Source organism: Trachinotus anak, unplaced genomic scaffold (genome assembly GCF_046630095.1).
Source record: "Trachinotus anak isolate AG129_WGS33_773 ecotype Australia unplaced genomic scaffold, CSIRO_AGI_Tana_v1 ptg000010l, whole genome shotgun sequence".
Lineage (NCBI taxonomy): Eukaryota > Metazoa > Chordata > Actinopteri > Carangiformes > Carangidae > Trachinotus > Trachinotus anak.
In genome coordinates this window covers 26,158,692-26,184,610 of record NW_027273861.1, presented here as the reverse complement: position 1 = coordinate 26,184,610, position 25,919 = coordinate 26,158,692, and the positions used below count along the sequence as shown (strand labels likewise).

Below are 25,919 nucleotides of genomic sequence, written 5' to 3'. Positions count from 1 at the left end.
AGAAATGACATAGAATTATGGTATTATACGTTGAAGCTGGTACCATGTAAACACACACACACACACACACACACACTCACACTCACTGGGCAGCAGACAGGGCTGGACTGTGGGGCGGTGGGGTATTTTTAGTTCGGTAATGGTATAAAATAAGGAAAGGTTCACCCAAAACACAGCGTGCCCACACCTCCCTCTCGTTTTTTCTCTGCTTCTTTTCTGTTTCACATTCTCTCTTTTTTTTTGTTCTGGTCCTAAGACCTTCCAAGCATCTACATTTACATTTGTCATTCTTCAGTGTTGCATTTTTTTGCACAATAAACACGTCTACAGCAGTGGTTCCCAGCCTATGGGCCGGGGCCCACTGGTAGGTGTTGGAAATGGGCCGACAAATCATTTGCAAAACTGTTCAATTTTGGTAAAAAGATGTAAATGTAATGATTGATGCGCCAGCGAGTGTACCCAGAGTTCTACGTGTGAGTGTGCTGACTGAAGTGTACGATTTGAGACACAGCGTTAGTCCTGGTGACTTTAATGTGCAGCCAATGACTATTCTGATTATTGATTAATCCGTTATTTTCTCCATGAACTGATTAGGTCAGCTGCATTTTGACAGTGCTCAGCAGCTCAGCACACAATCACTGTAGTGATCAAAAAAACTGACTTAAAATGTAAAACTACTTCTCGGGCTGCAGTTATGTGTGTGTGCAGAAGCAAACCAGTTCCGTGAAGTGCTCAGACGACTTCTTCATGTCGCGTCTTATGTCAAACCAGCAGTTCAAAAGACTTATGATTAATAATGATCAAAATATTGACTACTTGAGTACAATCTGCAGCTACAACAAGATTTGCACTGTTCCTTATATTTGCCATAAACATGGTAGCGAATATTGATATCAGCTATGAGTAAGACAAGCAGCCTCATTGATTTGTATGTTGACCACAGCCTTGAGTAGCTCTGCTTGCTGTGGTGAAAATTGTGATGAATTGCCCCAAAACTGCAGTGTAAGGCATTTTTTTTGTGATGATGGAGAATTGTGTTCAGCGAAGTGTCAATCGGTTATGCAAACATTTGAGAGAAACTGTGAATATATGAGAAAAAAAAGAGTCTAAATCACAGAATCACAGGGAAGAGATGGGAGCTACAGATTTATCAGACACTTAGAAGTAGATTACAGTTTTATAATTGACTCCTTTCCTCCATTTTCCCCCTTTTTTTTCTCCCTATCCAGTTCTGCTTCTGTGTCCTCCCTCCAACCTCTCCCTCTTTTTTTCATTTCCATTTTACTGCCTTCTCATCCCTCCATCTCGCTCTCTCCTCTTTCATCATTACAGCTCTGTGGCTCCTTCCCTCGCCTTTTGCAGGGGATAGTAAAAAGGTAAAAGTGTACTTTGGTAGGAAGGGCCATGTGGAACGTTAAATCACACACAGGTGCCCTTAAATGGTGAAGAGAGTGTGAGATGGAAAGTCACACACACGCGCACACACACACACACACACACATACACACACACACTCACTCAAACACACATACATGCACGCAGACGCACCATCAGCCCCTCATTTAGGGAGCGGTAATTTGCCGCAGTAAGTGACAGGGTTATTGTAAGACGCTCATTAAGAAAGGGAAGCAGTGAATAAACGACTGACTGAAGGGAATAAATTCAAACCACTGCGCCACTTTTACTGCTCAGCAATAAGCCGCTTTGATGTGGTGTGTGATGGCAAAGCCGGGGCAGACTCTGGGCGTGAGTGTGTGTGTGTGTGTGTGTGTGTGTCTGTGTGTGTGTGTGTGTGTTGTTATACTGGTTTTACATTGTATTTGTAATGTGATCACAGTGTAACATGATTTTTTTTTTTTCCTGCACGTGTCATGTGTATGTGCACTGTACCGCATGTTTGTGTCTGTCCTTACGGCTTCCAGGGTCAAAGGTCGGACCAGTTACAATGAGACAGGCTGTTACCGCAGTAACACAGTGCAAGGTCACTTCCTATGAGAGGCTTTCATCTCAGCGGGAGAAGAGGAAGAAAAGGGAGAAGGAGGGATGGATGGACGGGTGAAAGGAATGAGGCAGTGGCAGCTCATTCAGCTGCCAGGAAAACTGCAGGAACACTCGTTCAGTAGAAATCCCAGCGCACACAAAGCATGTCTGGATCATCTTTACTTATAAATAGTTGTGCACGGTTACAAGTCAGCATCACCGTGGCTTCCTCAGCCTCGCTCACTACACGATCCGCAACAGGTGTGTGCTTTGAAAGATTCTGGTGGCTCTCAATAGCCCACAGTCAGCTGTGAATGACATGACACACGTTTACACTTCTAAATGTACATGTTCTTCTGCGGTGTCTGGCAATGGCACAGTCTACACTTCCTTTATGCTCAGCTATTCTTAGGTTAAGGTCACTTTTGGCTTGGTCTACATAAAAGTCCACATGAGCATTGAAGCATGGAGATAACGTGCTTGTGCAGTTTCTATTTTTTTTTAATCTTATGCTTATTGCCTGTGTGTGGATGGTAAAAGAACAATGTGTGCAATAGCCACATGTTTAGTTACCATGGATTTTCTGTTATAGTGATATTGCATCCTTAATTACGAGTTGGATCATGTTCGACCGTTAAGAAAAGAAGACGACCTAGAGGTTCAGAATGAGGCAGCAGCGTTAGAGGAAGTGGAGGGATGGAAGAAGAGGTGACAGAAAGTGATTTGAGGAGAAGAATTAGAAGTGAGGCAGGATTGATGGCAGGTTGGAGAGAGATTTAGGGGAGGACATGAGTGTGTTGAAAAAGGAGACGAAGCCTGGCAGAGAGAAAAATGGAGAGAAGTGCAAAGGTGCTTTGGTGCGGTGGTTGTCTGTGTAGCTGAAATCCATCATGTGGGAAATGTTGGAAGAGATCGAACATTTCATGATAATGATGACCAACAGTGTAATTCAGACTCATTCACCCATTCATACAGTGCTTTACCAAACATCCACACACTTATTCACTGATGGAACAGACATCAGAGGCAGTTTGATCTGGTTTTAGCAATGTCTCCACTTCAAATAACTTGACGGGCACAGTGTTAGTATCTGTAACAGAAACAATGGCCAAAACCATGAAAGTCTAATTTGGGGTTCAGTATCTTGCCCAAGGACATTTGCACACGCGGGCTGGAAGAACTGGGATCGAACCACCGACCTTCTGCTTAGTAGACGACCCGGTCTACCTTCTGAGCCACAGCTGCCGTTAATCAGTGTTGAAAATCAACTTCAAACAAACTTCAGAGACAACTTATTGTATCCAACATCATTTTACACAGAACACATATGAGATAATGACATATTTCTTGGTTATTGCAGCTTTGGTTGTGGTTTTGTTGTTCGGCCCTCGTCATGAGAACAGTCTACTCACCGAAGTCATTTTTTGAGATGTGACAAAGCAGAGACATTGTCCAACAGACAGAAACTGGTTAAAAACAAGCCCAACTTTATCCAGATCATCTGATGTAAAAGTGAGCATCTAAAATAATCACTTATCGTAAAAAAAAAAAAAAATGGCATGACAAGTACTGGAGGTCAAAGGTGAACCAGGAGGTAGTTCAGTAAAGTGATGGATGCTGTCTTTGGTTTCTCCTCTAATCCAAGGTGTGGTTAAAGTTTGTCTGAACATCTGACTGCTTGTATTTCTTGCCCAGTCTGATCTAGTTTTAGCAACGTCTCCACTTCAAATAACTTTGATGGACACAACGATTGTATCTCTCACAGAAACAATGACCCAAACCATGAAAGTCTAGTGCTGTAATAAAGTGAAATGATCTTATTTCTCGCTCAGTCTGGCTCAGTTTTAGCAGCATCACCACTTCATTTAACTTGATGAGCACGATGTTGAAATGATGAAATAATGGCCAAAACCAGGAGAGTGTGATGTGGTAATAAACTGATATTATTATTTAAAATACCAAGAAGTGATCATAAAGTACTTTAACAGCTATAGATAAGAGCCTGTACTTTCAGGGAAATTGTTTAAATCGTTTAAATGGACAACAGTGATGCTTCACCACATATGAGAGCTGTTTGTCAAAGTGCAATTTTCTTCCTTTGTCAGCAGCAAACAAAGGTTGAGCAATGGTTTAACACCTGGAAACCAGTCATTTGAGAGCCTTAAGTTGTGCTTTACAGTGTGCTGAATCAGCTCCAGCATATACTGCCCGACCTGTGAGAAAGATTAGTCTGCAGTGTTGGTGCAGGTTAGATGTGTGATGGGGAACTTCTACTGTGGCTGAGAGCGTAATTGGATTTACACGTCTCATTTCACTCGCTAGATGCTTCAACAGTCTCAGATATTGGAAACATATCTGGAGTTTCTCAAGTAAAACAAAATTGGTCCGGTATTTTTCTTGTACATAAATTGTCTTCAATTACTTCCAATTAAACAAAAAAAACTTTTCATCAGGTCAGCAAAGTTCAGCCATTTAGACACTTCATTATCATTAAAGTTATAATTGCAAATTCTTGCTGTTTTGGGTGTTTTTGTCTTTGGTTCAAAACATCAGGGATGTTTGCATGATCATCTGCTTTTAGCTGCATTTTCTCACAGTTCCTCAAAAGCTGAGCTGCCACTGCCTGTTTCAGTATCTCCTTTTCAAAGCAGTGGTGTGTGTGTGTGTGTGTGTGTGTGTGTGTGTGTGTGTGCATGCATGTCTTTCTATGGTTGTTTGGTCGAGTTTTGGTTTGAACCATTGTTATGAGGACGACTTTTGCTGGTCCGCACAACTTCAAAGTGCTGTTTTAATGGTTGAAACTTGGTCTGACGGTTCAGGTTAGAATTAGGTTTACATCAGGGGAAGGTTAGGAATTTATTTGTGATGGTAAAGGTTAGGGTTAGGGGCTTGGGAATGCATAATGTCCTTACAACCATAGGAAGACTAACAGGCATGTGTGTTAGAGAGACATGAAATTATCCTGTGTGTATGTTCCATTTGGCGTAACCTACAGCCTCAGGGTATTATGTCTGTCTAAGTAACATTAAATGTCTCCCCACCTTTGTGTGCAGTGTGTGTGTGTGTATGTTTCATGTGTATATGCATTTGTGTGTGTAAATGGAAAAAAGCTTATACTGGTGCTGATAGCTGGTGCGTGTGTTATGAAATACAGTGACCTGATCTTCTTAATTGTTTGTCTGGTGACCCTGATCCACCTAATCAAGGCCACAAGGGTGTGTGTGTGTGTGTGTGTGTGTTGGAAATGGGGCCTTTTGCATTAAGTGATATTAATCTGACTCTGTATAGATGTATCGTTTTATATATAGTGGTCTAAGCCTCAATTAAGCTGATTTCACTCAACCACTGTAGGATGTTGAGGACAAGTAATTTTAAAAAAGCAGTGGCAAAGTGTTCTGATGTAAAGAAAAAGCAGAAACACATTCCAGCCACTGATGCATCAAAATGACTATCATCATCTCGCCATGTCGTGTAGCAGAGAGCAAACAACTTGTGGAGCAAAAAAAATCCCATGAACATCAAAAATGCATTTTTACCAGAGGGGAAATACCAATTATCAGTTTGTAGCCAGAGGACAAACCAATAAATATTCCTGTGTGTTACCATACAAGCCAGAAGCATGGCACCACAACACAAACACAAAAAAACATTCAGAAGAAATTAATTATCTCTGCTGTTGAGTGTTAAAATAAATTGCTGGATCAACAATCTCCTGTCTTTGATTAAATCTGCGTGTTGACAAAACCAGAATACTTGGCTTGGCTTCACAAGTGTTTGGCTTGATGGGAGTTTAAAGGGAGTTTCAGTTTGGCTTTATTTCAGCTAAGGGTAGCTGAGCAGCAGGCAGAAGAGCTTGTCACCTCTGAAATATCTGAAACTCCGCGGTGGCTTTGATTCAGCTCGTTGCTGCTGCGCTGGATGGCTTCCTGTCGGCCTCCGCTGCAGTGAAGGTTACCTGTTTGCCTGCTTGGCACACGTGCTGAGGTTTTCTCACTTGTCGAGACAGGCTCAGGTATGTTGGGGCTGCCACAAGGAATGCAAGGGGGGAAAAAGAGAAGACGATAAAGAGAGCGGGAGGGTGTGACAGAGAGAAGAAAGTGGAAGCCAGATGCTTTTGATGGGGAAAAGGAAATGAATGGCTAAGCAGTGCCGTCTTGATGTGGTCTCCATGGCAACCAGTGTAAGCAGTTATACATCTGCAAAACGAATGATTTCAAATGAAATGCATTCACGTAGTGCTTAAGTGCAAAATACCCTGCAGGAGAACAAGGTTGTGCAGTCTTTCTAATGTAGCACTTAGCTCCTGGAGGGCTGAGGGAACATGCCATCTCTCCTCGGCATAATATCCACCTTTAAATACGTTTATCCCCATAAATTTACATCAGACATTTCCACATAATCAATACTGCGGAATTTATCTCATCAGGATTCATGCCAGTCTAACAAGGTGAATGAACTCTGTAAAGTTTTCATGGGCTTTGCCTTAGCTACATCTTCTCTAATACAAACTCTCCATATTCCACCGAGGCCGTGAGGTTGTTGGTTTGAGTCCAGCAGTGGCCAAAAACAGAGGGTTTTGATTGGACTAAGGAGCACTCGAGGTTGATTGTGATGATGACTAGATAATGTGAAGCAGGATGTTCCTGCATACAGAAATGAAGGACTGGGAAATGGTTATACTAGAGGTTTTTCTTTTCTTTTTTTTAAAAGTCAGATCAGTTCTTTATGTTGCTTTTTTTGTTTTATTGTCAACACATTTTTACTGCCACAAGTGTCAACATTCAAATTTATGTCAGCCAGGGATGAGACGCTGTGTGTTCTGTAGCTGCACGTGCTCAAACTTATTATTCTTTACAGTCCAGCCTGACCGATGTATAGGTTGGGCAATATTGGCCTATCACAGATCAGCGATTATGTTGTCCGATATGCACTCAGGTCTGTAAGGGTTGATTACATTTTGTAATTAGCCAATATACCTGGGCGGCCCACCTAACTAAAGTCTATGAGTGAGAACCACTGATATATATAAAGGATATCGGCTGATATTTCAATTTCTGAATTTTTTCTCCTCCCTAAAATTGGTATTGGCCCCAAACATCCAGTATCATCTGGGCTCTAGTTTAGAGCACTGCAGGAAAGCATTTCCTGCTGATCAGAGCTCCCGTAGGTGATGATAAAAGTTTGCAAAAATCTTTACACCATAGCTACTTTCTCTTCTGCGCTTCACAACCTCCATCCATTATCTATACTGCTTATCCATACAGGGCCGCAGGGGGGCTGGAGCCAATCCCAGGGGGCTGGAGCCAATCCCTATTAATAAAATAAAAATTTGAAGAAACACATGCTATCATACTTCCTGTTGAAAGCTCAGAGAGAGTTTATCTTACAGACGCTGGGCAGAGACTAGTGCTCTGTTCTCTGCTCTAGTAATTCTACTGTGTCCTTTTGATGAACACTTTCTGTTTCAGACCTTGAGAGTTAGACAAGTTGTTTTTATGGTCCTCACTTCTTTACAGGCCCTTTTTAATATCAAAACTTGGTTAAGGTTGGCTTAAGGTCAGACTAAGATTTAGAGTGTGGTTAAGTAATGGCTTTGTCTGCTTCGTGTAGGTGAATCATCGGTTTGGAATAGGCAACAAGAGCAATGTTCAGGCTTGTGCGCTGTATGTCATCATGGGCTCTCCCATCCAAGTGGATCCCCATGGAAACGAGAAGAATAAAGGCAGCTTTGTTTATGCTAGCTCTTCAAAATGGGGTCAAGCATTCGGGATGAGATGGGTGAAATGTCACACAATTGGTCAGTCACTACACTAAACACTACAAAGATGTTTGGGGTTAGGTGTCAAAGCGGAAGTATTTGGTCAATGCAATTATTGATTGAGGGGATAAGATCCTGAGAAGCTCCACGTGTTAGTATTGGAATTACAGTTAGTTCTAATTGTGAGAGTCAAGGCATCAGGACGGTACAAAGGAAGGGTTTGTGGAACCGTCAAACTACATCTGAAACCGCCCTAATGTTGGGATTTAGTAACTTTCTGAAACCAACAATATTACAAGCAGCAATTAGTCAGATGTACAAGTTGGCAGATCTTTCTTTTGTTCTTCATAAAATGACTTCACCCACCCTTCATGCCTTTGAGGAGAAATTTGAATGATGTACCACACCTTGTGTGTGATGGAAACCTTTTCACCCTACCTTTAATTAAAAACAGCCATAAACACTTACCTTTAGGCGTAATTTGACAGCACTTTGTATAAACTAGTTAATTTCAAACATAAACCAGTCCTAAGGGTTGGTAGCTGGTCATATCGGTAACCAATGAATGACAAGAAATCAAGATGAACCAACTTGTTTTCCCAACTATTTTTCACTTGCAGTTGGTCACCATTCCTCTCTTTTCTCTCACACTCCCTCTCTGCCTTTTGAAATGCTCTTAGCATCTTTATTTTCAATGGATTCGTAGATACGATGAAATGAATTATGTCAATAAGGGGTACCCTCAAATGTAGTACAAACCTGTGTGTGTGTGTGTGTGTGTGTGTGTTTGCCCCTCAGGATAGGGACTTGACTAAATATATGCTGAAGCTTGAGGGGAAAAACAGTGGGCAGCCAAACCTATAGAAACTGATTTAATTTGATTCAAATCTTTTTCTCTCACAGCTCTCCTCTCCTCTCCTCTCCTCTCCCTTACACCCCTTTTCCCTGTAGCACTTAAAGGCTCAGTTTTGCTTCAAGGCTTTGCTTAAAAGGAGGTTCCACCCTTTTTATAAGCTCACTCTCTCACTATGTGCAGATAGTTGCCCAAAGGCTGCCCATCTCCCATCACGCAACCCTTGAGCAAGGCATCTCCCTGAGAGAACCTACTGTGTGTTGGATTTTCTGGTCTTTCACCCTCTGCAGTTCATATCTGTCTACATGTGTGAGCATGTTTGCAAGCTTGCTTTTTGTGCATGTGTTAGTTTGTCACCGCTGTGCTCACTTCTGTCTTTCCAAGTGAATTAAGCTTTTATAGCAGGATGCCAGCTGCTTCCATTACCAAGCAACCCAGGAATGCAGTAAAGCATATGTGTCTGTGGTAAACGCCTTGCATCGTCTGGGTTGGTAAACAAACCAACAACAAAATGCCAACATTAACTGCAGCGCTCGAGTACCCAAAGATGATCTCTGCTATGATATGTAATGCTTGTGGTGTGGCTTCAACTCCAGCAGAAGAATTGCCTCAATTTGTGTATGACTCTGAAGCCATATCCTATCCTGCTCTATCCTTTCCTTTCCTTTCCTTTCCTTTCCTTTCCTTTCCTACCCTGTTCTATGCTTTCCTATCCTTTCCTTTCCTATCCAATCCTATCCTGTGCTAATATGGTCAGTGTTGGCAGATTTGATTGACACCGAGTCAGAGCCTCAGACCTAATCATCATTAAAGTTGTGTAATATTTGACAGGTGTTCTCTCTTTCCAGTCATTTCATGAAATGATCATTGTGTTTGTCTGTAGTGGGGTAAAGTGTTATTTTGTTGAAATAACACACACATTGCAGGTTTGTTGCAACTCTGACTGCATGCAGACAACATACTTATTAGTAATGGCCATTATTGTGCTTGTCTTGTGGTGCTGTGAAGGACTTTGTCCTTTTCAGAGCCTCCATGGCTGAATAAAAGTGTAGGAAGGAAAAAAAAAGCCTTCCAGTCTTCTGTTTTATTGGGTGGCTGAGAATTTGGGCAAGCCCAAAACCACACTTACTATACTGAAAAATTATCCCAATTAAGCCTCTAAGAACAGATGGAAGTGTTTATAAGCCTTTCATCACAGAGCTGTGACTTTGGAACTGAATATAATTCAGATTCAAAACTTTCATTCCTGAAATGACATTTGGTTGTTTTGGTTATTAGTCCTCTATCGTTCCATGTCAAGCCTCACCAACTGTGTGTGATGACAGTTTCTTCTTCTTCTGCCTCTTCTTAAAATTGTGCCAGATGCTACATAGCAACAGCTCCATCTCTAACTGTAAGAGATGAAGGACTGATTCTTTATAATGTATCATTTTGTTGGGGGAAACCACCCAAATGATAAAATAAGAATCCAAAATTAACTGGTGACCAGTCTTACCTGCCCATGGGGTACCCAATCTGGGAACGTTAATCCTACCCTATCATCTCTGAACTGAACTGAGTAACTTGGTGGTGATTATTCAACTTGTCCTTTGGATTGGGATGAAATATTAGAAACAAATGACAATGAGATTGTATGTATTGCAAGGCTATTGTCAACAAGTCCTCCAAGCTGAAAACCATACAAGTTCTTTGTTTAAACCTTCTGATACGACCCATGGGAGTGTCTCCTGAAACAGTGCCCCTACAGTGGCAGGAGTACCAGACCTTGGTTGACATGGTTACAATAATAAACACATGGAGTGTACCAACAACAGCGTACTGGACCTTTGTAAACAGTCATGGCTTGGTTAGGTTTAAGCACAAAAACTACTTGGTTAACGTTTCGGAAAAGATCGCAGTTTTGGTTAAAATAAGTAGTTCCTTAAGATTAGATGAACTTGGTTGCTATGGTTACAACAATGACAGCGTGGTTAAGTTTATCGATGGTCATGGATTAAAGAAAAAACGTAAACTGCTAGTTTCACATGGGAATCAAACACTAGTCTCCTGTATGAAATTCATGTGTTTTGTTGACCCATCCATCCACCCTAACCTCCTGTCGAGGACTTTGTCGCTCTGTCACTAGACTTCTTCCCTTGCTCCTGTCATAATTAACTACGGCCACTAGATGTTGCCTAACAACAAAACGTATGTATAGGTGATATTAACCTGCTGCACAGACGACCTATGGCCTTGTTCTTACAGAGAGACAGTCACAGTCACCATTGTACTTGACTGCACGATGTGCTGCTTTGAATTTTCAATAGCAAACATATTTTTAAAAAAGAAAGATTTTCTTCAGATGTTGACTTGAGTTGTGACAGATAAACTCAAAGAGGTCATGCAGGGGTTCTCTCTGATAACCGGATTGACAGGACTGTGGGAGTTGTGCGAAGATTCTCAGATAAAGTGTGAGGATGCAGTTACATTTTTAAAGCCTTTTCCAACTTTGAACGATTGGACTCATGGTAAAGCAGGTGTGATTAAGGGGGGTGTGATTTTGTTTGATGGTGTTTAAGGTTGGCAGGAGTGAAGCGTCTCAACTTAGACAGGCTGACCTGCACTTGACACTTGAGGGCTACTGAAGAAATGAGAATATTAAATGTATGTCCTCTTTGATTTGGGGGATGAGTGTGTGTGTGAGAGCACTAAACTTAACCATCCAGATGTGTAATCCACTCTATCTCATTCTCTTTCATTTGTAATACAGAAAAAAACGACTTGAAATGTTTCAAAAAGGACTGTGGGAAAAAAAGTAAGGTGGTACTGAAGGTGCGATTTCCTGTACTACAACTGCCAGCTTCTCTCTCTCACACACACACACACACACACACACACACACACACACACACACACACACACACACACACACACACACACACACACACACACACACACATATACCAGCCAGTGCCAATGAAAGATTCATGGTGCAGTGATGATGAAGGCGTCTCCTCTTCTGCTCCACTTACCATGGTGGACAAAACCCCTCCCCCCAAAACATCACACAGACACACACACACACACCAACCCAGGACCTGTTAAGGAAGGAAGAGAGCAGTGATGCACACAGCTGTGGGGTACTTACTCACCCTTAACCTTTACATATGTGGGCACACACAACTACACACACACACGAACACACACCAATCCTGAGGCATCTGGTTCATCAAGGGGCCGATGCTGCAGATTGCTTTCTAGGCTGTCTGGCAGACTGTGTGTGCACAAGTATGTGTGTGAGACATTTTTATTTTTAATTTCCCTTACGGACCTGCGTATCCCCTAAAGGGTCGAAAAATGTTGAAGACGGGTCATTTTCTAGCCTGTACTCAATATTTTTCTATCTCTATTGTAAAAAATATTATTCTAAGCTCATGGCACAGGTTCAGGTTGGGTGTGTCAGGCTCATGGTTTACGGGAGGAGGAGTCAAAGCCAAAACCTATTCTGTTACTCTCAGCATTCATCACTGCAGAGTTTCTGTGCTGCACTTCAGGCCAAGCAGTTTGTCCTGTAAGCTGATACACAACCACACATCCACGGGGGGGAAAAACTGCTTTACCCTTTAGTCATTTTGTGTTTTTTAACTTATTTTTTAATTTTGACAGTTAAAAGGAGAGCAAGGCAGTGGTAGAATGTAACTAAGTACTAAGAAGACTATGTATTTAATTGTACTTTACTTGACTATATAGATTTTATACTACGTAATCATTCTGCTCCACTACATTTCTAATTTTAGTTACTAGTTACATATCGGATTAAGATTTTGCCTTGAAAACATAAGATTAGTTTATAAAATATGATGCATTGTCATAGAAAAACTACCATGCGTCTTACATGTTAATGCTTTACCAATAACATTATAATAAATGAATAATAGATACATACAAAGCCCTTAAAGGTGCCATTGCATGAATATGTTTACTTTTGATACTTTTTTTCTGCCAATACTTATACCACTTATACTTTACCAATACCAATACTACTTGCATTATTTTTACTTGTAATGGAGTATTTTTATACTGTGCCTTTGCATTTCTTATTATTTATCTATTTCAGCACTTCTTCCACCAGTGGAGCAGGGACAGGAAATAGGGGATGACATGCACAAATGATCCCTGACTGCATCTGAGCCAGTGGCCTGCAATTAAATTTATTTTAATGATCTGTTCCTCAGTGACTCTCCGTGTACCTACAAGTTGTCCCAAAATAAATATGCAGACACAAAAATATACAGCTAGGGAGAAGTGGTTATAAAAAAAATCAAATATATTCATATATATCCTGTGCATTGCATCCAGAGAGCTTTTCTGGTTGATAAATGGAGAGCAATAAATACTTAATGCAATGGTTTGAAAAGCACTTCATTCTTCAGAAGAAGCAGCACCACGATGGAAAAACCCTCCAGTCCTGCTTAGATTAAGTGATATTAAAAAAGTAAAAGCGAAGAAGAGTGGTTCCTCTCTGAGTGTTGGATCACTGATGTGTTAACAAGTCAGCAGTGTGTAAGCCACATGTTGTGAACGGTCCAAGTGGTTCTCTGTCTGACTTCTTCATTATTAAACTCTAGCTGTGAATCATAGACACCGACTTGGACTTTGGGGAATTTGTTGCTTTCAGATCAAGTGAAGAATTCCACAGTCTTTTACAAGACGAGGAAAACAGTCTGTAAAATTGTATTTCTAGTGTAGTTCCTGAAAGTTTTAGAAAGAAGAGAGATTTTAAAAAGAAAGAAGATACAACTTTTTCATCTGAATAGTTCAGATGTTTGGGTTAGAGAAATAGAGGTAAAGTAACTTTTTTAGTAGAAGTAAATTTTTATTTATTTTTTTGCCATTTTGCCTTGATGTTTTTGATATTTGACAGTCTAGAGAGAGACTGTAGGAGTTTGACATGCAGCAGGGGTCCCCCGGGACCTTTTGGCACCAGATTCCCAAAGTACCTCAAAATGTATGGAATTTACTGTGACTTGCAGGTACAGGTGATTATATGGATATTTAGTGTACTATAGTCATATAGGGAATCTTTGCTGGTAATGATCACATGCTGATGTTTAGCAGATATTTTGTCCACCATCCTCAACAGTTCAGTGTAGCACGCTAACATTTGCCAATTAGCATCAGACCCAAACAAGCCCGAGGCAGCTGAGGCTGTTGGGAATGTCAATGATTTTGCAGGGATTTAGTCATGAACCAAAGTATTGGATGCCTTAAAATTTTGATGATGTTGCCGGATGAAGAGTCAGAAGATCTTTTTTGACAATTCATCCTGAAGGGGACATGAATGTCTTAACAAGATTTCAAGGCAATCCGCCCAGTACCTGCTGAGATGCTTCAGACATTTCACTCAGAACCATAAACATCAGCCACACATGGCGCTATACACCACTCACAGCCGTTTCCAGCCGTGGCTGCTGAAACCCATTGATTTCCATTTTACAATGACACTACATTGTCTTTAACTTGCATTACTTTAAGCCTGGTGGTGTCTGGTTTTGGTTTGATGTTCAGAAGCTGACAAGTTCCATTACTAATTAATATGAATCAATTAAATAACGCACAATTGAATTAATTAATGACTTTTTGTCTTTTCCCCACCACACCAGGTGAACATCTGAGGATGTGTCCCCAGGGTCCGACCTGCTGCACCAGCAGCATGGAGGAGAATCTGGCCGGTCTGACCGCCCAAGAGACAGAGGGACTGATCAGAGAGGCCGGCAGGTCGCTGCAGGCTGCTTTCAACGCTCTCCACAGGAGCTTCGACAGTAAGTAGGGTGTGTGTTTGCGTATATGTGTGTGTATTTCAGACACTCATTACTGGCTGAGCTCAATAGCAAAGCTTCAGCGGTGAGCCCAGGGGAGTGTGACATTTGAATGTTGTGTATTTGTGAGTTTGTGTTCGGTACAAGCTCAGGCTGTGAGGCTCAAAGCTCGGCGCTGCAGCTTCAGTCGTGCCGGTGTGTGTGTGTGTGTGTGGGAGGACGTGTGTGTGTCCTGTGCGTCAAGGGGACCCCTGACTGGGTGTTATAATGAGAGCGGAGTCAGCCAGACACAATGAAACGTGATAAGCCGGTCCCCTGATGTCGAAGGGGCATACACACACACGCACACACACACACACTTGGCGTACGTTCACGTGCACACACACACACACACAAACAGAGGGGTGTCCCCCTGGGGCAGTGGCTGGTTCGGCTAATGAGCAGTTGACCCACTGAGGAGCCGAGTCTGCAGATCAGTGCACATCAGAGAAAGAGAGGGATGGAGGGAGGAAGAAAAGAAGCACAGACTGAAAAGTGCCACTGATAACAATGGGGACGGAGACAGACCAATGCAGCAAGTGAGAAATGTGTCATTAGTACTGTGAAGAAACAGTGAATCAAACATAAAGAACGAAGAGAGGCAGAGAGCAGCAGGAGGAGGACCAGTCAGAGGAGGAGGAGGAGGAGGAGGAGGAGGAGGAGGAGGAGGAGGAGGAGGAGGAGGACAGTATTATTAGTCTGAAGCCAGCAGGCCACCTCAGTAGCAAAATTGTGGCCGTCCATCTGGTTGTGGTTAGAACAGGCTGGCAATGGTCCACAGCCTTTGAAGATGAGGGAAAAGCCCAGACCAATATACTGCAGAGACAGCCTCCTCATTCTCTCTGTTTGACCTCTCTATCACTTTGAATCCATCTGGCAACAGAGAAAATTGCAAAGAAACCTTAAAAATGTAAATTGATTAAGAGAGTAAATCAGCATCATGGCCGCAGTAAATACTCTGTAAATCAAGAATTTAATCATGATTGTGACAATAAACAAACTGTTTAGGTCTTTTTCATCTGGGCAACAAATACATTCAAATGCAACCTCACATGTATTAGTTAGTTTCAGTACATCCAAAGCCATTTTCTATTGATATGATTGGCGTGAGGAACAATCTAATTCCTTATTCAGTCTATCTTGCGTTTTTGCCTAATGCGTATTTCATGAAATATTTATTGCTATTTATTGGATAATGTTCCTACAAAATAAAATTGCACTTAAAGCTGCACTAATCAATATGTTTATATTAACAATGGCTTAAATGATAATGTAAAATGTGAGAGGAGTCTCTCACAGAGACTCAAAGGAGGATCGCTGTGCCTCTGCAGGTGATTTCAGCTCATTGCTTTGGTTTCCTGTGCTGCAGCACTGCTTCGTTAGTGACATTCACAGAGGCAGCAGGCAGCTGTTTTCAGCTGTAAACTACCTGTCCAGCACCAAACTCACCAAGCAAACAAAGTAAAAAACAGAGTAGCTGGGGAACATAGTGGAACATTTAGCAGCCAGATATGCTTTTTTTTTGGTGAGGACCAAAACAGAGCTGAAAGTTCAGGTAATATTGGACATTAGTCTCATGGCCAGAAAATAGACTCAGCTCTTCTTCCTCCAACCTCCCTCTACTCTTATTTCTCTGCTTGACAACGCTTCTCCATCTGTCTTTGCTTTGTCATCCTTCGCTCTTCTCTCCTCTCTCCTCCTCCAGCCTATTTCACTGAGCTGCACAGTCAGTCCGAGCGCTCCCTTCAGGAGGCGCTGTCTCCCCTCGGCCCCCTGTACTCCCAGAACACCCGTCTGTACGGGGATCTCTACACCGACCTGCGACAGTACTACCGGGGCTCTGCTCTCAACCTGGACGAGACCCTGTCTGAGTTCTGGTCCCGCCTTTTGGAGCGCACATTTAAAACCTCCGCCCCCGCAGAGGTGAGTACAGACATATCCACAGTTATTATTACATAAAATTATGAAAATTTTAAATGTTATAAATTAAAAAAATAGTGAAACAGAAATCAGAGCACGGGTTGAATAACTGATATAAGAGTCTACGTCACAAACTGACAGTCTCAGTCTTGTTAAATAAAAGATTAACAACAGTCAGATTATACTGAGTCTCACCAAATGTTGAAATCAGAATGACTGTACTTGGACACAGTTGAAGGATTTTGTTGATTCTTTCATCTATTTCCTTAATTGCCTCTCTGCAGCCCCTGTGTCTGCTCTGGCTCAGCAGAAATACCTAAATGATGTATGAGATGATACACTTTCCATTTTTAGATGCATCACTTGCTCTTCAGTGTTTATTGATCTATTAAAACACACACTGATCTTGCATTCAGCTGACAGGGAGGAAAGGTACCTTTAAACAACATGCTTCTCCTACAGCGTGTCTGCCACTGTCACCTCTGTCCAGCAGGTCAGCCTGTCAGAGGACTACCTTGAATGTGTTGCTAAGCAACAGGAGACGCTGCGGCCATTTGGAGACGTCCCTCGGGACATGAAGGCAAAGGTGATCCGGGCTTTTGTCACAGCCCGGTCGTTTGTCCAGGGGCTGATAGTCAGCGGAGAGGTCGTCAGGAAGGTCTCTCAGGTGAGTGTGTGTGTGTGTGTGTGTGTGTGTGTGTGTGTGTGTGTGTGTGTGTGTGTATGTGTGTGTGTGTAAGACAGACACAGGAAGAGATGCCGTGAGGTAGAGAGAAACAGGGTGTGAGAGAAGAGTTCACGATTCAGTGTTTGTGTTGTAGTGAGAGAGCATCATCTATTTGTGAGTGTGTGTGTGTGTGTGTGTGTGTGTGACTAAGACTTGCTCGACACACCCTAACTGTCAGGGAACATGTCTCCACCCTAAAAAAGAAAAACAAAGATCATCAAAAATCAGCGTCAGCCTCTGCCTCCAGAACAAAGCTCTCATTTGGAGGGGCGACAATGCTCTTGTCAAATTACGGGTGTGATGATGTTTTTTCAGCTCTCAGTGCAAATTTTAACAAACACATTCACAAGCGCAACGTGTCTGGTGTGACTGTGTGTGTGTTGTTTGGCCAAGTTTGTATGGTCACATCGTACGCCCTCCTTGGGTTCTGTCTCACAGGGACGTTAGATTCACTGTTAAAATGACCACACTGGCGATGTTGCATTTTTATATCTCGGTTAATGACTCTGCACACGGTGTAGCTGTGCTTTTCTTGCAGTTCCAGGCCTGCACGAGTTCCCTTTCATTTCCAATTGTTGTACAAATAAAGAGCACGTTCTTGAAACTTCCTTGAGATGTGTAATCCATCACAGTGAAAATCTAGTCCACGTTAATTTTTGTCAGAACTACATTCATGTTATTGAGTGCAGACTTTTAAATTAATAAATCAGCACATTACCGCCCACAGATTAAATATCTCTGACACAAATTAATGCAGACTTGATGTTGACAGTGATGGATTGCACATAGGGTAGGACAATGCATCCAAGTATCTAAACCTCTGTAGAATACATTTAGAAATGGTCAACAAAACTGTTGTTTAAAAGTTGCAAACATACTGTTATGGTCCTTAACTTCTGCCCTTAATTTGAAGTTGCCCTCAGTTTCAGTTTCCTGTGAGAGGAAGTGGGAAACTAATTCCACTGTGGAACTGGACACTAATGACTCGCGTACATAATCAGAAGCTGAAGGTGTAACAGAAACCATGTACTGTTAAAAGACTAACAAGGAGGGATATCACTGCCTTCTTGTTCAGGCTCCATCCCCTATAATGTTACCATACTGCCCTCTATGGTTTTGTCTTTTCCTAGAGATATTCCTACTCTGTTATGAACGGCCCTCATGGGGTAAATTCCCTATTGAAAAGGAAAGAGGAGGAGCTAAACAGCCTGTTTTGAATGGGGATCCAACAACATTTCCCATAAAAATCAAGGGTGAAGGGAAGAAACGGGACTCTTACAACCATCATAAATGACTCCGGATATATATATATATATATATATATATATATATATATACATATCTATAGATATTTTCCAAGAGTTTTCTGATGCTAACTCTTCGGTCCACCTGCACCAGGTTTCCCTGAGTCCAGAGTGTATGAAGGCCCTGATGAAGCTGATTTATTGCTCTCACTGTCGTGGCATGGCCTCCGTCAAACCCTGCTCCAACTACTGCTCCAACGTCATGAAGGGCTGCCTGGCCAACCAAGCCGACCTGGACCCTGAGTGGCAGAACCTTATAGGTAAGATTCACAGAGTGAAGTCAGACACAGTAGTGTAAATCTGGAGATAATCCAGATGTTATTAGTCTGAGTGGACCCCTGGAACAGACACTGAGCTTCATCCAAGAACCACTCGTACATATGAGTTTAATTTACAAGTGGTTCAGATCTGTTGTACCAGTGATGTACAGTCTGTCTCATTCCATGGGGAACGATACAAAAGGTTTAAGAATTATAATGACTAATTTAGAAATAAACTAAGAAGCAATTAATAACTAAAAAAAGATCATGCAAAATAAATTTGTATATTCTGTTCACCAGAGAATTAGTTTAGATTTTATGATTTTTATCGGCATATCTCACCACAGCATGTTACAGTAGTTGTAGTAGAAGTAGAGAAATTCTCCCAATCCTACAGCTGCCTCAAGGTCTTTCTCTGTTCATCCTCTTCTGTTGCACCAACAGTGTAACATCCCATCTAACATCTCTGCGACCGTTACATAACCGCTTCTCATATTAGTCAGGGACTGCTTTGCTTTATGAAAACGTTACTGAGCATCTAACTTCACGTAGCCTCAACTGCTCCCTCCACTTTCTCTGTGGTGTAAAAGTCATTTTTCATTTTTTAATTGAACATTTTTGTGAATGAAACTTGCCCACAAACAGAGAGGAACAGGGAGACTTTTATGGCAGGTTTAGACGTGTTGAGTATGCTAATCTCACAATCACACCTCCTCATGAACAGATGGTGTTCATCAGGCTGAAACTAACAATTTACCACATGTTTGTCCAGCTAATGGAACAAAGTAAGAATGATTGAGAATAAGAATACATAATATGTCCTTGCATCCAGGCCACTGACTGTGAGTTATAATCTTATATCAATCAGTAAAGAATGCAACTGCAGATGATATTAGTATAGACATAAGAATAGAATATTTATTGTCATTATACAAAATTGTACAATGAAATTCCCTCCGACTTTCCCGGTGTAGTAAAACACATTTAAAAGGCAACAAATAATTATAACTAAGAACACAAATAATAAATAACTAAGCATGCATTTGAATGTTGAGCACATAAATGCCACATTGTCCATGTCTGATAACATGATCCATAAAAAGCTTTGATCCTCAGTGAGACAGTTTCCAAGTCCATATGAGAAATTCATAAAGGAACTTCTTCAGGTATCATGCAGCACAGTGTCTTTAAATGACTAATAGTATTTATGCTATTACACTACTAGTTTTGATTTTCTGTATTATTTATAATAGTAATAATAAATGATTCTGTTACTTGGGGGAAAAAATTTGGTTTTCATTGCAGATTTCCACAAATTCATCTTCTTCTCTTTTCCTCCGTCCTCTGCTCAGACACCATGATCCAGGTGGTGTCTAGTTTCAGCACGGAGCCCAGTCTCGACGTGGTCCTCTCCTCCATCCCTGCTCGAATCTATGAGGCTGTTCACTACCAGCAGCAAAACATGGACACGTTCACAGCAAAAGTAAGACGTCTCAGTTTGTCTCATCACTTATTCTGATTGCGTACACACCCGAGCAAATTTCCCAGGGAGCATTTAATCTCCGGTAAGATGCCAGCTCCTGCTTATGTCTGCAGTCCTGCACCCGCTGAATTATTTGTCGGGCTCATCACCGCTTCATCAGTTCGTTGGTTGAATTTGATTCCAAGGTCAAAGAACATGCAAAATCATCAGAGACAGAATTATTATCCTCAGGAAGCACTCACCTCGAGGATACCTGAGATGGAGCTCAACAATGTGCTTCAACGGTAGTGGGCTCCACCTTTCAGCTCAGTTGCTAGGCTCCCATCATTCACCGGCTGTCCTCTCACTACATGTACAGCACATGTTGAAGTAGTGGGTGCAGTTATAAACAATCTTGTCCTTGTTTTCTGTTATTAGTCTTTGTGAAGTGTCATTTATTTTCAGTCTCCTTCAGTTTATATGTTAAATTAGGTTTAATGAGACAGAAAATGTTGCGATCACAGTGTAAATGATGCAGATGTTTCATCCTTAAATACATGTGTGAGTGTGAGATTAAACAAAGTCAATGAATGCACAACTTGTATCCAAACAGCCCTATAGTATGAAACACGTGTCTATGGTGACATCTAGTGGATCGTTTCAGCAGTTTCAACAGTGAAGCCTACAGCTGTATTTTTTACACTGTAAAGACATTTAAAATTTTACACTTTTCATACATATTTCACGTTCACAGCTTCCAGTACATGTGTGTTGAACTGTGTCTGTGCATCTGTGTGTTTGCATGTGTGTAGGTGTACCAGACGTGTGGAGCTCCAGGTGAACCAGGGACAGGAAGTCCCGCCCTTCATGAGCAGAGGAGGAAGAGCGGCTCCCTGACCGCCTCGGAGTACAAACCCTCCCCGACTGCTGGACTCAGACTGGAGATGCAGGTGTGTGCATGTACATGTGCAGTGCTTCTGCAAAGGTTTTAGGGACTAAAGGTGATTATAAAAAATGATACGAATAGTTTTTATTTCTTACACAAAGTGCAGTAAGCAGGAAAAATCAGAATCAATGAATTTGGGGCAGATAAGACGCCTCACTGATGCTACTGTGTGAAAGAAAAGATTATTATTTTATGTCAGCATCGGCTTTACCGGCCAGGTATCTGGGAATTCAGCGTACATACATACATACATACATACACAGGAACCGGAAGACACACACACATACATTACATGTCAGACAAGGACAACTAGCTAACAGACACTGATATGATTTTAAAAAGTTATTCATGATCAACATGGATTTGATGTACTATGGTTTTCTTGAAAATGTATTAAATCAGATTAAAACACTGCAAATTTTGTTTTGTATTCTAAATCTAGGATCAAGAAAAAATAATGGTTTGGGATGTGACTTGAGACTTTGAGTCAGTGAATAACAAAACAAAACATTTTCTCAAATCTGGGTTTCTGTCCTCAGGTATCAGACCTCTCCAGTAAGCTGAGGGAGATGCGACAGTACTGGACCCAGCTCCCCATGGCACTTTGCAGCAAACTGGCAGCAGGAGGTGCCAATCAGGATAAATGCTGGAATGGCATAACCAGGGCCAGGTGAGGAAGACGACACCGCACATCAGTGAATCTGTCAGTAGCTTTAAAAGTGACTGCAGGTCATCACACAGCCAGTTGAATCTCACTCACTGCACTGAAATTCACCTAATATCCAGACTATGTTTAGATATGATTTAACTGGACAGTATTTATCCCCTACACGTTAGATGAGGTTCATACAATGAAGTGAAATGCTCATTCTCCCACCCTCCACCATTACAACTGTGTGGATAAAACCCTTTCAAGCTAGAAATCTGTTCAGCTCAAGTTGTTTTTATGCAGCATAGAAACATTTACAAAAAGAAAACTGTACTCTTACAAGCTGGAAAGCTAAAAAAAAAAAGTACATAGAAGCTAAAAGAAGCTTCTGAATGGAAGAGAAAAAAGGGAAAAGGAGAGGAGACAACTAGTTTACGATAGAGTTGCTATGATAAAGGCCGGTTCTCCTCTTGCTGAAGGCCTTTTGTATCCTTTGTGTCATAACAAAGAGAAAACAAGCTGTTTCTTCTCAGACAAGCCGAGAACAGTGGTGTACGGAAATTTATTCTGAGGTCTTATGAGTTGGCATTTCTTCCACATGGAAAATCACATCCTGCAACACAAGCATTCATGGCCACACAAACACACACCTCTGCTTTTTGTTTCAGCCCCCGCTTACTCCATGTGTAAATGGTTTATAGAACAATTTGATGCTGTGTTGATATGTGTACACGTCCGCACTCACACCTCACATCCTCTCAAGTGGTTGGATTGAAGCCAAGTGATGAGATTTATCATGAGCCGAGCACTCAGTAATATATGACAGTCAAAAGGCACGAAATATAGATATGTGTGTGTGTTTGTGTGTGTGTACAGAGAGAGAAATATGAGAAAAGCCATGAAATATAGATGAATCACTGACTGTGTGTGACAGATTAAGGAAATATGAAATTTGTGTGGCAGTGGGTGAATTATTACCGTGATGAGCTGTTTGAAAACCTACAGCGACATCTAGTGGATCCCCAGACGGCTCAATAAACGTCACACACAAAATTACAACGTCAATAAATTCTTCTTGAGTGGAATATGGAATACAGGCTCGGAGTATGGAGTTTAAATGAGGCTATTTAACATTTTAAGCAGTTTCCAGAACATAAATTAAATTCCACCTCTAAGCAAATGGTGTCTGTGTGTGTGTGTGTGTGTGTGTGTGTGTGTGTGTGTGTGTGTGTGTGTGTGTGTGTGTGTCCGTACACAGTGTGAGTTCTTGTACCTCTATATTAGTGAGGACTAGGACTTCTGAACTACTATAGTGTAGTATTAGGTTTATGTACTTTCAGTGGAACTGACTGACATCATGACAATATGATGATATCACATATATTGTTTTACAAAGTGTTGTTGACCGAATGACCGAATCAGTCAAAATAAAATAAATGTAAATTAAGTGTTTCTGTTATTTTTCCAAACCCCAGTGATATTAATATGGACAAAATAATAGAAACAGCTGTCAGTATATAACTGATAGATAGATGAGGTGTATCTAATAAACTGCTAACTCAGTGTATAGTTATGATGGCTAAGGTAAGGTTAGATTTAGGGGCTAGGAAAAGCATGTTGTCCATGAGGTTCCACACTAATACTAAAATACAGTTGTGTGTGTTTGTGTGTGTGTGTGCGTGTGTTTGCTTGTGTGTTCGGGCTGTATAACTCTGCGTGACTCTATCTGCTGACCAGGCGCTGTCAGCACAAAATGCCACATTGTATTTACAAAATTGGGCACAGCTGTGCAGATTTATTGACTGAGTGCATGCATGTGTTTGTAAGTAAAGAATTATTTAACAATAAATGTCAAAGGTAAATGTCATTTATCACATCCTCTCCCTTAGTTTTTACCACATATCCCGCTCTCATCCCTCGTCTCCTGCAAACAGATATCTTCCAGAGGTGATGGGTGACGGCTTGGCCAATCAGATCAACAACCCAGAAGTGGAGCTTGACATCACGAAACCAGACATGACGATCCGGCAGCAGATCATGCAACTAAAAATCATGAGCAGCAAGCTGAAAAACGCACTGGAGGGCAACGACGTGGACTTCCAGGATGCTAGTGGGTCTTTTTCTGTTGAAAGTGCTTTCCAGTGTTAATATTTTATGAATGAGGCACCTTGTCCAACTGCATGATGCTATTTAATGGTCTGATTCGCTGTGTTAAACCAGAGTTGGGAACTGAGGAGCAAATACTCCCACCTAGTGACTAATAAACTTAATTAAAGCATTGATTCCATTCATGAAGGTCACATAGTGCCCTCTCAGTAATTTCTCAATTATTACTAATTAGAGGCTGAAAAGTTTGAGCTTCTTAGGGACAATTGAAGGTGATGTCTTTCTTTAAAAAATCATGTCCTTTTTAATTAGATTTTTTCAAAGTAAGTAATCAGTGATTTCCCTCTCTGCCTCTCTCTGATGACCTCCCCAGGTGATGACATCAGCGGTTCAGGAAGCGGGATGTGTGTAGGTGGACAGTGTAGTCGGAGCAGACCGGGGTTGTACGCCTTCTCGCCAGACAACAACCGAGTCAGAGGTGCAGCCACGTCTCAAACCCGCCTCTGTAGCCTCCTGCTCCTGCTCCCATTGGTCATCCTGCTGCTTCAGCGATGATGGACCGCCGCTGCATCCAATCAGACTCTGACGTCTACAGCAGGGCTGAACCGTGGGACAGACAAGAAGGGGTTTTGGTGGGGGGGAGGGGAGGGGGAGGGATTGGAAAAGCAACTTTGCCAAAAAATTGAAAAAGACATTTTGGGGAGTAAATGGACAAGATTTTCTTTGACCAAGAGGAGCAAAAAAAATTGACAGGGACAATACTCCTCCTTTTGTTTTGCTCAGTCTTAATATGTCTTAGTTTGAGTGTGATTCAGTTTGTTGAGCTGGTTTCAGTGGATTCTTGGGATGAGGATTATGAGAGAAGAAGAAGAAGAAGAAGAACGAGAAGAGAACGATGACTTCACAGTGAAGAAGATATTGATGAGGATGTTGATATAGATTTAAAGACTTTCTATCAGGTCCATTTAGCTCCAGTGTCCAGTCAGCAGGCGGCACAGCTCAGTGAAAAAAATGCTTAGTGCCCCGATCCGTGATGCGTTCAACAACACTTTTTTATTTTACTTTTTTTTAACTTGAGGTTGTGTACCTTAACAAACATTGTGTAAGCTGTAAATGTTTGTGTACATTAGCGAAAAGACTGGCACCATATTCAGCCGTGAATGTACAGTATAATACTCTATTGGCAATGAATCCCCCATAATCTGTGATGTAGTTGTCCAGATGTTTTTGGTGTGTTGGCATAAACAGATTCATTCAGTTTGAAATACTATTGCAGATAAATCCCCACACTCTTGAAACGTATGAGATGTTGTGATTGCAAGAGCTTACCCAACCATTTCAAAAGAAAAAGGAAGTGACCTTTTTTTTTTTAACAACTCATCACCTTTGTAAAGGAATGAGCCGTCTCATCAAAGCACCTGTAAACAAGCACAGACGAGCAGTTTCCTTAAACCCTGTAAAAGTACACTGGACATTTGTGACATCACTCTCACCAGGTTTTGTAACTGCATAATGAAACAAAAAAAAGGCATCACTGTAAAAAAAAAAAAAAAAAAAAACAGTTTTCAGTTTTTGTACATACAGTACAGGACATTTGCAGATTGTTGACAACATGTGTACGTTAGCCCGGTGATATATCACTGACTCGGCATGCCTCTTTTTCAGTCCACACCACTATACTGATACATACGGGACTTTTAATTCACACAAAGGGGCGGACCTCTTGCACACACATTTACACACACTGGGGTTGTGTATTAAGCTGATTTTTATTCATGAGTGTATTAAATCTCACATTTCATTCATTAAACTCTGTTTGAGTGTTGCAGTGGATTTTGCCATGGACAGTTTGATTTGATTATTATTCAAAGAAATAGTTCAACAGAAGCTCATTAACACTCTCATATCTGTTTGCCAGTTAGCGTAGCCTAATATAAAGGCTATAAACAGGGGGGAAACAGCTACCTCAGTAAAACCATAACATCTGTCTGCCAGCAACTCTAAAGCTCATTAATAAAATCGTATGTCCTATAAAAGTCCTGATAAAAAAACAACATAATCTTTTGTTTTTGCAGAGAATAGACAAACAAGATATAAGGTTATAGTGAGTAAGATGC

At 41.4% G+C, this 25,919-nt stretch overlaps 1 protein-coding gene across 2 annotated transcripts in view; it reads left to right on the top strand.

Annotated features, from left to right (window-relative positions):
- Positions 1–25,635, top strand: part of gpc1a (glypican 1a) — a 39,778-nt gene extending 14,143 nt beyond the window's left edge. Inside the window, exons 2-10 of one of the 2 annotated variants that reach the window (XM_071486444.1) lie at positions 14,234–14,392; positions 16,134–16,351; positions 16,842–17,015; positions 18,474–18,639; positions 19,992–20,122; positions 20,914–21,051; positions 21,587–21,717; positions 23,631–23,806; positions 24,176–25,635. In XM_071486444.1, the coding sequence (XP_071342545.1) occupies positions 14,234–14,392; positions 16,134–16,351; positions 16,842–17,015; positions 18,474–18,639; positions 19,992–20,122; positions 20,914–21,051; positions 21,587–21,717; positions 23,631–23,806; positions 24,176–24,357 (1,475 nt within the window). In that variant the 3' untranslated portion in view covers positions 24,358–25,635. Of the gene's footprint in view, positions 1–14,233; positions 14,393–16,133; positions 16,352–16,838; positions 17,016–18,473; positions 18,640–19,991; positions 20,123–20,913; positions 21,052–21,586; positions 21,718–23,630; positions 23,807–24,175 lie in introns of both variants that reach the window. The other variant, XM_071486443.1, reaches the window with a different exon arrangement.
- Positions 25,636–25,919: the final 284 nt, after the last annotated feature.